Source organism: Pongo abelii, chromosome 7 (genome assembly GCF_028885655.2).
Source record: "Pongo abelii isolate AG06213 chromosome 7, NHGRI_mPonAbe1-v2.0_pri, whole genome shotgun sequence".
Taxonomy (NCBI): Eukaryota; Metazoa; Chordata; class Mammalia; order Primates; family Hominidae; genus Pongo; species Pongo abelii.
Genome location: NC_071992.2, coordinates 136553868 through 136566275, shown reverse-complemented (window position 1 = coordinate 136566275; position 12408 = coordinate 136553868). Strand labels below are relative to the sequence as shown.

Genomic DNA, 12408 nt, shown 5'->3' with positions numbered 1-12408 from the left:
TCACACTTCATGACTTCAAACTGTATTACAGAGGTACGATAACCAAAGGAACATGGTACGGGTACAAGAACAGACACATAGACCAATGGAGCAGAAGAGAGAACACAGAAATAAGACCACACACCAACAACTATCTGACCTTTGAGAAACCTGACAAAAACAAGCAATGGGGAAATGAGTCCCTATTCAATAAATGGCTCTGGGTTAACTGGCTAGCCATATGCAGAAGATTGAAACTGGACTCCTTCCTTATACCATATACAAATATTAACTCAAGATGGATTAAAAATTTAAATGTAAAACCCAAAACTATAAAAACCCTGGAAGACAATCTAGGCAATACCATTCAGGACATAGGAACGGGCAAAGATTTCATGACAAAGATGCCAAAAGCAATTGCAACAAAAGCAAAAATTGACAAATAGGCTCTAATTATACTAAAGAACTTCTGTACAGCAAAAGAAACTATCAACAGACTAAACAGACAACCTACAGAATGGGAGAAAATTTTTGCAAACTATGCATCTGACAAAGGCCTAATATCCAGCATCTCTAAGGGACTTAAACAAACTTGCAAGAAAAAAAACAACTCCATTAAAAAGTAGGCAAAGGATATGAATAGACATTTCTCAAAAGAAGGCATACATGCAGCCAACAAACATATGAAAAAAAAGCTCAACATCACTGATCATTAAAGAAATGCAAATTAAAATCACAATGAGATGTGATCTCACACCAGTCAGAATGCCTATTATTAAAAAGTTAAAAACAAAACTAAACAAAAAGACAGATGCTGCCGAAGTTGTGGAGAAAAAGGAACGCTTTTACACTATTGGGAGTGTAGACTAGTTCAACCACTGCGGAAGGCAGTGTGGCAATTCCTCAAAGACCTAAAGACAGAATTACCATTCAACCTCACAATCCCATTACTGGGCATATGCCCAAAGGAATATAAACTGTTCTATTATAAAGACAAATGCATGTGTGGGTTCATTGCAGCACTATTCACAATAGCAAAGACATGGAATCAACCTAAATGCCCATCAATGATAGACTGGATAAAGAAAATGTAGTACATATACACCATAGAATACTATGCAGCCATAAAAAAGAACAAGACCGTCCTTTGCAAGGACATGGCGGATAGAACTGAAGGCCATTATCCATAGCAAACTTATGCAGGAACAGAAAAATCAGATTCTACATGTTCTCACTTACAAGTGGGAGCTAAATGATGAGAACACACAGACACGTAAAAGGAAATAACCCACACTGGGGCCTATCAGTGGGTGAAGGATGGGAGGAGGGAGAGAATCAGGAAAAATAATTACTGTATACTAGGCTTAATAGCTTAATACCTGGGTGATGAAATAACCTGTACAACCAACCCTCATGTCACATGTTTACCTATGTAACAAACTTGCATATCTTGCATATGTACCACATATACTATTTTATTTTTATTTTAAGTTCCAGAGTGCATGTGCAGGATGTACAGGTTTGTTACATAGGTAAATGTGTGCCATGGTGGTTTGCTGCACCTATCAACCTGTCTCCGAGGTATCAATCCCAGCATGCATTAGCTATTTTTCCTAATGCTCTCCTTCCCCAACCACAACCCCCAACAGGCCCCAGTGTGTGTTGTTCCCCTCCCTGTGTCCATGTTATCTCATTGTTCAGTTCCCACTTATAAGTGAGAACATGCAGTCCACATACACTATTTTTAATATATACATATTCATTTATAATTTAAATGTGTATATATATAAATACAAACATATGTACATTTTTAGTAACCTGCAGTGATGACTTTGGTGAATTAAAAAAAAAAAAATACCAGCAATAGTCTATCAAAGAAATCACTTTGACATCGGTAGGTCTCACACAATATACTATCTAGTAATTCCAAAACCTAGCTGGTTATCAGAATCATTAAGCTTTTAAAAACTATACATTCCTAAATCATGCCTAAGACCTTTTGTATCCAAAGCTCTGAGATTGAAGTCCAGTAATCTGTATATTAAAACACAAAACAACAACCTGATGACTTAAGTTAGGAAACTGCTGGTTTACCAATATAAAATGCAAGTCCCGAGGCTGAAGGAAAGCGTTAGAACCAGGGTGCAAAGCAGATGTTGCTATTTGTACTATGCCTGTGACCCAGAAAAAGACAATTTCAGAAGTATCTTTTTTTTTTTTTTTTTTCCTAAGACAGAGTCTTGTTCTGTCGCCCAGGCTGGAGTGCAGTGGTGCGATCTTGGCTCACTGCAATCTCCACCTCCTTGGTTCAAGTGATTCTCCTGCCTCAGCCACCTGAGTAGCTGGGATTACAGGCTCGTGCCACCATGCCGAGCTATTTTTTTTTTTTTTTGTATTTTTAGTAGGGACGGGGTATCACCATGTTGGCCAGGCTTGTCTTGAATGCCTGACCTTGTGATCCACCCGCCTCAGCCTCCCAAAGTGCTGGGATTATAGGCGTGAGCCACCGCACCTGGCCCAGAAGTCTCTTTAGAGTCAGTAAAAACAGGAAACTAATATGTCTTAGTAGCTGTTCTCTTCTCAGATGTGCCCAGGTGTGCCACTCTCCAGGTAAAGGTGTAAAGTGATCTAGAAACCATATTTTTATGGGTGAAGTATCAGTATCTACTTCGTCAAGAAAGTAACCCACACTGGGTTCCTATTGCCCCAAAATGCTGGGCGAAACATCTTCCATGTTGAAGTCCTGCTTATGACATATCTCTTTTGAGAAAGATTTTCTCACAGTAACAAAATCCTGTGGTGATCTTTACTAATATAATTTTGTGGAAAGAAAGAGTGAAGTGTAGGAGCCAGGCAGATGGATTAAAATCCTGGCTCTAACACTTACTAGCTGTGTGGCATTGTTTCTTCAGTTTTCTGAGCTTTAGATTCTGTCTGTAAAATGGGGATAACAATGACTAGCATTCATAGTTATTCTGAGGACTAGAGAACATCATAATTGCAAAGCATCTGCACATATTCAATAAGTAATGATAGTGGTTGCTGCTATTTTTATCAAATAATCTGTTCAGTCTCAATTGCATATACCATCATCACTGTGGCTGATTGTGCAAAGGCTTTCTTGGGATTTTATAAAACCCATCTAGAGCCACAAAAAAGAAAATCAAATTATTCCCTCCACTAGTTTTGTGATGGTATTTACACATCCTCTTCAGAAGGACGAAGATGCTCAAGGGAATAATTATCATGAATCTTAGTATTTTACAAAATATTCCTTAGATAAATATTTCATCACTGCTTAACATTTATGATAAAAATTAAATCCAGATATTTGACTCACGTTCAATTTCTCAAGTGCATTTCAAGTCTAACTCACTTTTGATGAAATGGGATATTCATCACAAATATGTCCTTTGTAGACATAAAACCTGCATAATCTAGAAGCATGCTTCCAGTGTCCTTGTGAGGTGAAATCCAAGAAAAAAAAATTTTAACTTGCTTTTAAAAAAAGAATTTTTGTATTTCTTTAGTCATCTAAGGCACCTTGAAATGTCAAGTACAAGCCTTATAAAATGTTATAAATGTCCGGACTTGTTAAGTTTACCTTGAAAATAATGAATACTAATATTAGCTAAAATCACATTTTTATAGAGAAATGCTTTATATTAATTAATCTCTATGACAATTCTCTGAAGTCAAATATTATTTTTTCCACTTTACCGCTGAGGAAAGTGAGGGCTTGCAAACATGAAGTAATCCATGTCTTGCCTGTTCTTCCTAGTTTTCCTGAGGACCACCCTGATGTCTAGGGTGGGGACTGAGAAAGCCACCATATATTAGAGGAGCTCAAAGATCACAGGATAGGTCCTGAGGTCACAGATACGAAGAAAAGAAGAGGAAGGAGATGAGAGCAGTGACAAGATTTACAGTGCAAATGAAAGATGAGACGAAAATGCTTTCTGTTGGAATGACCTGGAATGAAAACTGAATGCCTCAATGCATTTGGCTATGAAATATGAACTTGCACTATTGCTTTTTAAAGTGTGGTCCTGTACTCTACTGGCTGCCTAGCAAGAGGCTGCAACTTGTTCAATGAAGAAATTCAGTTTTTACCGGACTTGCTTATGGCCTCAGGCCCAGAGTTGAATAAGAGCTACCTCTGAGTCAAAGATTCCCCTTGGGAAAAGCCAGAATAAGCTACAAACATTAGAAGAAAAGATGTTTCATCTTCTCCTTTTTATTATTTGTTACGATCTCACTCCTTCTAGGCTAAATTCAAGGGTACTATTGGCTTCAGCTTCAGGAAAGGGGTGCTAACCTTTCCCTAAGCTTTCAGTCAAGGTGATGGCACCTGGTTTGCGCTTTAAGTTTGTGGCTGTCGATAAGAGAAGACAAAGATTTGGCCAGGTGTTGTGGCTCATGCTTGTAATCCCTTTGGGAGGCTGAGGCAGGAGAATCGCTTGAAGCTAGGTGTTTGAGACCATCTTGGGCAACATAGCAAGATCCCCATCTCTACCAAAATAAATAAATAAATAAAATTTAAAAATTAGCCAGACATGGTGGTGCAAACCTGCAGTCCCAGCTGCTTGGTAAGCTGAGGTGGGAGGATCACTTGAGCTCAGGAGTTTGAGGCTGCAGTGAGTCGTGATTGCACCACTGCACTCCAGCCTGGGCCACAGAGGGAGACCTTATCTCTAAAAATTAAAATTAAAATAAGTAAATAAACAAGAGAAGGCAAAGATATAAAAGGAAGAAAAATGAGCAGTAAGAAATAGCCCACCACTCCTACTGCACACCACACTCATGTACTCCTTACACTGTCCAAGGAGCTAAAAGCGCTGATTGAACATCATTGAAAATGTTTGTTGCAGCTTCTCCTTTCCCTAGAGTAGGCTTTACTCACACAGGACTGGGGAAATAAAGGCACAGTAACAGTAAGTGACTTCAGTGCTCAGAGTGGAGGAAAATAAAAAGCTTTGCCTTCCTGATTTTTTGGACAGTGGAGCCTGACTGGGGAGTTTTCTGGAAGTGTCTTCTCAGTCATTTCAGCAGTAAGTCTCATCCTGCATTTGCTCTCCTTCTATGCCACAGTTGTTAGTGTTGTTGTAATTATTTTTTTTCCCCAAATGCAGCTTTGCCTTTTAGAATGGCCTGAGGTGGAGCAGGAATAATTGCAAGGTGTTTGTGCTCACTCCATAAACAGCACCTCCTCTCCCACTGCTGAACCAGGGAGAGCTGGCCCTCCAATGCAGCATGTCTTCTGGGGTGCTTTGTGTCTAAGGTCTGTCTCCCACCATGAAAATTGTCCTGGGCCTCCTACCTTACAATCCTGCCCAGTAATTAATATCTAACTGTGTTAGAACTTTACTAACCTTAAGCCCTCAGATCAGTTGACTGAACAGATCAGAGCCACCTAAATAGCCGTTTTTAATCCATCCTTCGTTTCTTCTTTCCTTCTCTACTGTCTCTGAGAAGACAGTCTTTCTGGCCCCAGGGAACAGCCATGCTCTTATCCCTTCCTTCCATCTCCTCTAGGCACACAGTCCACAAACTGTCTCCCTCTGCCATTGAAGTTCTCTCTTCTTCTGGATTCTTCTCTGTAGGCAGTAATGAACAACTCTTTCCAGGCTGAGTACACAGCATATTATATGTGCTCAATTAAGACATGGCTGATTGATTAAAAATATGTGGTCCTTCCCTCAAGCAAGGCAGCCATGTTACACAATTTCAGGGGCACCATTATGTTTTATTCTGTGTGAATGGCGTCTGCTTGTGTTGCACATTGAAATGATATTGCCTTCAAATATCTCTTCTAAAAGAATCATCACAGGATTCATACGATCTTTTCTTTAAACATGGCCCTATAAAGAATGAGTATCCTCGGAAATCTAGTTTGGAAAAGCAAGCCCACTTCCATCTAATATGTTTTCAAATTAGAATCAGACATACTCTAAAAGTTTAACTTCCAGAATGGAAGAGAAAGGAAAATAAAATCCAATTATAGGTATCTTATCATTTTATTACAGCTCTAAGCCTTTTAATCCTATAGAGGAACACACGTTTGGAGGGATAGCAAAATATTTATAAAAAGTCTGTGTTGGTATATTGGTGTTAAAAGAAAGAATTCCAAAACCAAATGACTCAAACACTAACTAATCCAACATGTTTGATTAGTGAGTTCTTTGCCAAAATTGGACTTCATGCACAGATAAATCAAATAAACTCACCGAACTAAATCTTTAGAATTGCCATTTTCAGAACTTCAGGAATCACGAAGGGATCCAGGTGTGTAACCACACAGGATCTTAGCCTATGCCCTTTGCCAAAATATATAAATATTTCTAGACGCTCCTTCCACATGTACAAGAACGATACATAAATCTAACTGTTACAGAATGCCTTCTTTAGATACATGCACCTAAACATATTTCACAGACTGAGTAATTCCATTTGATGAACAGAGACTACATTGAGATTTTACACAAACAACAGTTTGGTGTTAAAAAAAAGGGGGGGGAAGTAGAAGGGTTACACATCTACATTCTACAGAAAAAACAAGAACAATTGCATTATTCTTGAACAGTATAGCTACCCTGAGCTAAAAGCAAACCTTGTTTGAGTAGAGAAGTGAGTGCTCAAGTCAATTGTTTGCTAACCTAGTAAGTTCGACCAAAAACACCAGGTGTGTTGTCCTTCATTGGATTGAATCTAAGTGGTCGACACTCTTTATAATCCAGTCTTGAGAGAAACTGTGGGGCTGCTCACATGTCTAAATCGGTGACAGTTTAAGGAAGACCAGCCTCTGTGTCCTTTGCTGAAAATTTAATGACTCCCTATTGCCTTCAAGTTAAAGTTCAAAATCCTTAGTTGGAAAAAATAGATGATTTAAGTGAATCTGTGCTTACCTCTCTAATTTCATCTCTTAACAATCTCCCCATACCTAAGTATGTGTGCACATGCATTCAACACACACACACAATTACTCTAATCTCCTGCCATACTAAACGATGTATGATATTGGAAATGCCCCACCTTCCCTTGCCTCTACCTCTTTGTATATGCTGTACCCTCTGCTTGCAATAGCTTTCCTTTCCTTGTTCACCTGGCTGACTTCTATCTTTCAATCAAGACTCGGCCTAGATGGTACTTCCTCTGAGAAGTCTTCTTCCAGCCTCCAAGTCTAGCTTGGTTATTCATTCTTTGAGTTCTCACAGGGCTCTGCTCCCATGATAGCATGTAATAAAAGTTTCTTATTTAGTTATATTTCTTCCCAATAAACTATAAACTCTTTGAGAACAAGAACCTCAAACTTGGTTCAGTAAAACCTTATTGACTAAACAAATACCAGATGTTAGTGTATCCCCTTCCTGAACATCTTTATACTTTATTGTACTGCTGTCCACTTGAACAGATGAAAAGAACCAATAATTGAACTATATTAAATAAATGGAGATTGCCATGTAAGCCATACTACAGAAAGCCATTCTATTTAAATTTTAATTCATATGATTTTTTATTTCCTTTACATTTATGCCTCAAGGATTTGAAAGAACTGGAGAAACCTACTAAACCAATGCACACAATAAACTGTATTCAGGTTATGGGAGCACTCGGAAAGGGATGTGCTAATTTGGGAAGGTTTGATGAAAGTTCCTAGGGTTCGACAAAGTAATGAACATAGAAGATGTCAGTGAAGGGAAATAGATGCAGGATAGGTGGAATATACATAAACAGGAGAAAACAAAAGCAAAAACTGGCTTGACTCCCTTACATAGAAGCCTGTCAGCAATAAGAGTGACCTGGTGAAAAGGTCACTACTTTGCTAAAAACCAACCTTGGGCAAGACCTTACCCTCTGGCCTGGTGAGCCATCACGTCCTGGTGAACCAACGCCTCCTGGGATACCCTACGTAGAACAGGGACGAAAAAGAGTCAGGTTCACAGGAATGAGTCATCCGCTCACGCAGCTTCCCTGAAATAGATGAAGGCCTCCAAACAAACCTAAGAGCATAATGGTGAACTCTTTGTAACCTAGAATTCAGACTTAGAAGTTATTCATGGGCAAAGAATGTTCCCTGTCAGAGCTCACCTGGGGAACATCAGTGTGACTCTCAAAAGGGGCTTAGGGTAAGTGAATACAGGCAAACAGTCTTTAATACGGAAAACACTTACCAAGATCACAACTGACTTCAGAAGCTACAGCTTTTTTTTCCCCTTTGGCAAAGTTGTAGACTGAGAGCAATAGACTTAAAAAATAAAAATAATACCTGTGGACCCGGAAGGCCGGTATCTCCTTTCTCTCCTTTTTCACCTGGCATTCCCTGAATATCCAAAAGTATACAGAGTTAAGTTCACATAGGTAAATTCTTAGCGTTTTCTTTTCCTTCTCTCATTATTTAAATATTTTCCACAGTAAATTGCATTTGCACTAACATCTAAACAGAATATATATATACTTTTTTTTTTTTTTGAGATGGAGTCTTGCTCTTGTTGCCCAGGCTGGAGTGCAGTGACACAATGTTGGCTCACTGCAACCTCTGCCTCCCGGGTCCAAGCTATTCTCCTGCCTCAGCCTCCTGAGTAGCTGAGATTACAGATGCCTGCCACCACACCCAGCTAATTTTTGTACTTTTAGTAGAGACGGGGTTTCATCATGTTGGCCAGGTTAGTCTCAAGTTCCTGACTTCAGGTGATCCGCCTGCCTCGGCCTCCCAAAGTTCTAGGATTACAGGCATGAGCCATTGCGCCCGGCCAACAGAATATATTTCACTTTCCACATATGTTATGTCATTTATGTAAACATTCCTATGTAGCTGAACATTTATATACCAGGATAGTTTTAACATAGAATATACAGTCTAATATGGCGAGGCCAATATTGTAAATACATGCAGGGCGGCTTGAACATTTCAGTATTATTTACGGCTTGGATTTTACAATCTCATATCTATGTAGATTTGTTTTGTTTTGTTTTGGCTAGAAACATACTTAAATGGAATATAAGAAGGGAAAAGCAAACACAGAATCTGGCATGTAGTAAGACCTCAACCAATGTTTATTATTAGTAGTAATTACACAAATTGGCACGTTAATGCTTTCTAAAATGTAAAAATAACACTGTAGGAGAAACTTCTCAGCTAGGCAGACACAATCATATGTGCAGAAAGATTGCCAAAAATTGTGCTTAAAAGGACCTGGTTGCTTCAAATATGAATTAAAGAGATTGTTTTTATTCTTAAATCTAGACCTCTATAGTAAGATTAATGAAGATCAGTGAACGGAATTAAATTTTTTTCAATGGTACAAAATGACTTTTCAAAGAAATGCAGCTATATAAAGTACATCATCTAAAAATCTAAAACTCTCACTCTCCATAAACTGCACTTTGATGCCATTTGAGATAAGGATCGTGAATAAATGGCTTTTATTAATTTATATCAGCAGTTACTACACATAATGAAAAAACTTAAATTTGTATAACATTTGTTACTTTCTGAATGTTATCATATCCATTAAGAATTTAGTTAAATGAGAAAAAGGGCTATACATGCTAAGCTTTGTTCTTCCTCTATACACACAATGCTTGTGGATGGACCTCCCTCCAATAAGTATGCATGTACTTATTTGTTAAAAGACCTTCATCATTGGACAAAAAAATGGCTAAGGGCACAACTAGTGAAATGACACTCCATCATTGCTTCAAAGGGACTGAGGTTCATTATTAAGACACAGAAGACAAAAGTTCATTCTTTGTAACCTCATGGAAAAGAGATAACAATAAAACCCATCTGAATGTTTGAACACAACTCACGGGCATTCCTTGAATGGACAGACCACTTGGTCCTTGGGGTCCAGGTGGACCCTGAGGTCCTGGCAGACCAAGTTCCCCCCGAGGGCCATCTGGTCCCTGGAAGGCAACAGAGAAGTATCATCCTAAAAGTAAGTTAGACTCTCTGACATCTAGAAAATATTTCTGCTTAGGACAATCATAATTTGTTTTCTTATATAGTTTTTCCTAAGATAGGAAATACTCAGGATAGCAAGACATCAAACCTCAAATGATTTACCTTCCAGGCAAAATGTCATCAGTAAACCATAAGAGTAAACACACAGGGATTGCTGCAACTTTATTATTATCATTACTACTTTTGCTTCTGTAAATAAGAGTGCTATGCCAATTATGTAAGTAATGAGACCCCCCACACTCCATAACAAATTTATAAGTATAAGTGCTTCAAGGCCACCCTCCTAGTCTGGGAAGGTTCACACCGTCCAGATGAACTACATTCTCTCTGTCTTCACTACTGTCAACCACCCACCTCGGGGGGACTCCTCTGCATTTATTGAGAACTTTGCACCTAGCCTCCGCTTTCTTCCTCACTTTGACGCTGCCATCACACTACACTTCCTTCAATGTCCACTGAATGACCTTCCCTAGGCTTAGTATTATTTTACTTCCTTTTTAATTTTTTTTGTTTTTGAGACAGAGTCTCATTCTGTTGCCCAGGCTGGAGTGCAGTGGCATGATCTCAGCTCACTGCAACCTCCTGCTCCCAGGTTCAAGTGATTCTCTTGCCTTAGCCTCCCGAGTAGCTAGGATTACAGGCATGCACCACCACACCTGGCTAATTTTTGTACTTTTAGTAGAGATGGGGTTTCACCTTGTTGGCCAGGCTGATCTTGAACTCCTGACCTCGGGTGATCTGCCCAATTCAGCCTCCCAAAGTACTGGCACTACAGGCGTGAGCCACCACTCCCAGCCTATTTTACTTCCTTTCTTTTCAGGATCAGACATCCCTTTTACCCTTATTTCTGTAACCTTTACTTCTGTAGCTTGGACTTTGTTGCGGTTTAACTAAAACTAAACCACATAAGAAATCTTAGACCCAAAAACCTACCTATCCTCAATCTCTTCTGTCTCATTCTGTGACTTCAACTAAAGCTATTCTTTTATTAAATTAGGACCTCCAACATCTGGGTATCTTCTTAGATGTGAGATTGGTGAACCCATTACTTGGAACAAAGAATACAGAAAAAAAGGCATTGTGGGGTAAAGTGTGGGTAGATAATGAGTGCAGACTAAGACTTGTTAAGATTTAGGTGCTTGGGATAAACCACATGGAAATGTCCAGCAGGCCAAGGAGTTAGGCAAGGTCTGTGCTGGGATGGATTTTGGAGTAGTTGAAAATACATTTATAGGTGACGTTATTAAGGGGAATGTATTGAGTGAGTGAAATAGAACGTGGATAAAAATAAGATAATCAGGTAGAAGGGAGAGGAAGAGAAACCTGGGGAAGAATCTGAAATGAAAAAGCCCCAGAACTAGGAAGAGGCTGAAGATGGAGTGGTATTGTGGTATAGAAACGGCCAAAGGAGGAGAAATTTTCAAACAAAGAAGTGTTTGATTGTGTTAAATTTTGTAGAGATCTCAAGAAAAATTAAACTCTAATCTATGGAACTGGTAATAAGCAAGTAATTAGGAACTTTTATGAGAGAATTTTCATAGGACTCCCAGAGGAAGAGGAAGCATATGTGGGTTGAGAATTCTTTGGGAGGTGAGCGTGTGGAAGCACTGAGTGATAACTATTCTTACAAGGAGCATGGCATAAGAAGGGAGAGGGAGGGAGCTGGAATTTTAAAAATACGATGGAGGCAGCAAGGAGGCAATTTTTATGTATTACTTAGTATTTATAATTGTTTAATAATATATCATTTTAATATATAATAGTTCAATAATATATTATTTATTTATTTATTTTTGAGACGGAGTCTTGCTCTGTTTCGCCCAGGCTGGAGTGCAGTGGCATGATCTCTGCTCACGGCAGCCTCCACCTCCCAGTTTCAAGTGATTCTTCTGTCTCAGCCTCCCGAGTAGCTGGGACTACAGGTGCCCACCACCACACTCAGCTAATTTTGTATTTTTAGGAGAGGTTTCACCATGTTGGCAGGCTGGTCTCGAACTCCTGACCTCAGGTGATCCACTTGCCTCAGCCTCCCAAAGTGCTGAGATTACAGGCATGAGCCACTGCGCCTGGCTGAGTTTAATAATATGTTATCGAGAAATTACAAATAGAGTAGAAGGGCAAAAACTAGGGGGTCCCATTTTATCCTGTAAAATATGAGGCAAAAATGACTAGGAGAGACCAACAAGAGGTTTGCTTTGTCCTTCCAAATTCTTATTCTCTATTTGCTGCAACAAAATAAAAAATAATACATACTGGGGCCTTCCGTATGGAAGGTATCTATTCCCGCACTGTCCACATTGGTGGACATGTCAATGTCCTTTGTCCAATAAGACTTTTTCCAAAAACCGCTACTTACTTGGATCTGTGATTCATCAAAATCGTCATACAGAAATAACCATATCAGTAGCATCCTATGGGAATGGATAATTGGAGGAAATGGGTGGGTCTTGGGATCACCAAAGATC

At 39.2% G+C, this 12408-nt stretch overlaps 1 protein-coding gene across 2 annotated transcripts in view; it reads right to left on the bottom strand.

Moving 5' to 3' along the window:
• The window catches only part of COL14A1 (collagen type XIV alpha 1 chain), a 240948-nt gene that overhangs the window by 44985 nt on the left and 183555 nt on the right, over positions 1 to 12408 (bottom strand). For both annotated transcript variants that reach the window (XM_024251441.3, XM_024251440.3), the window contains exons 38-40: positions 9790 to 9885; positions 8246 to 8299; positions 7831 to 7884 (exon numbers count right to left, since the gene is read on the bottom strand). In XM_024251441.3, coding sequence (XP_024107209.3) covers positions 7831 to 7884; positions 8246 to 8299; positions 9790 to 9885 — 204 coding nt within the window. The remainder of the gene's footprint in view (positions 1 to 7830; positions 7885 to 8245; positions 8300 to 9789; positions 9886 to 12408) is intronic.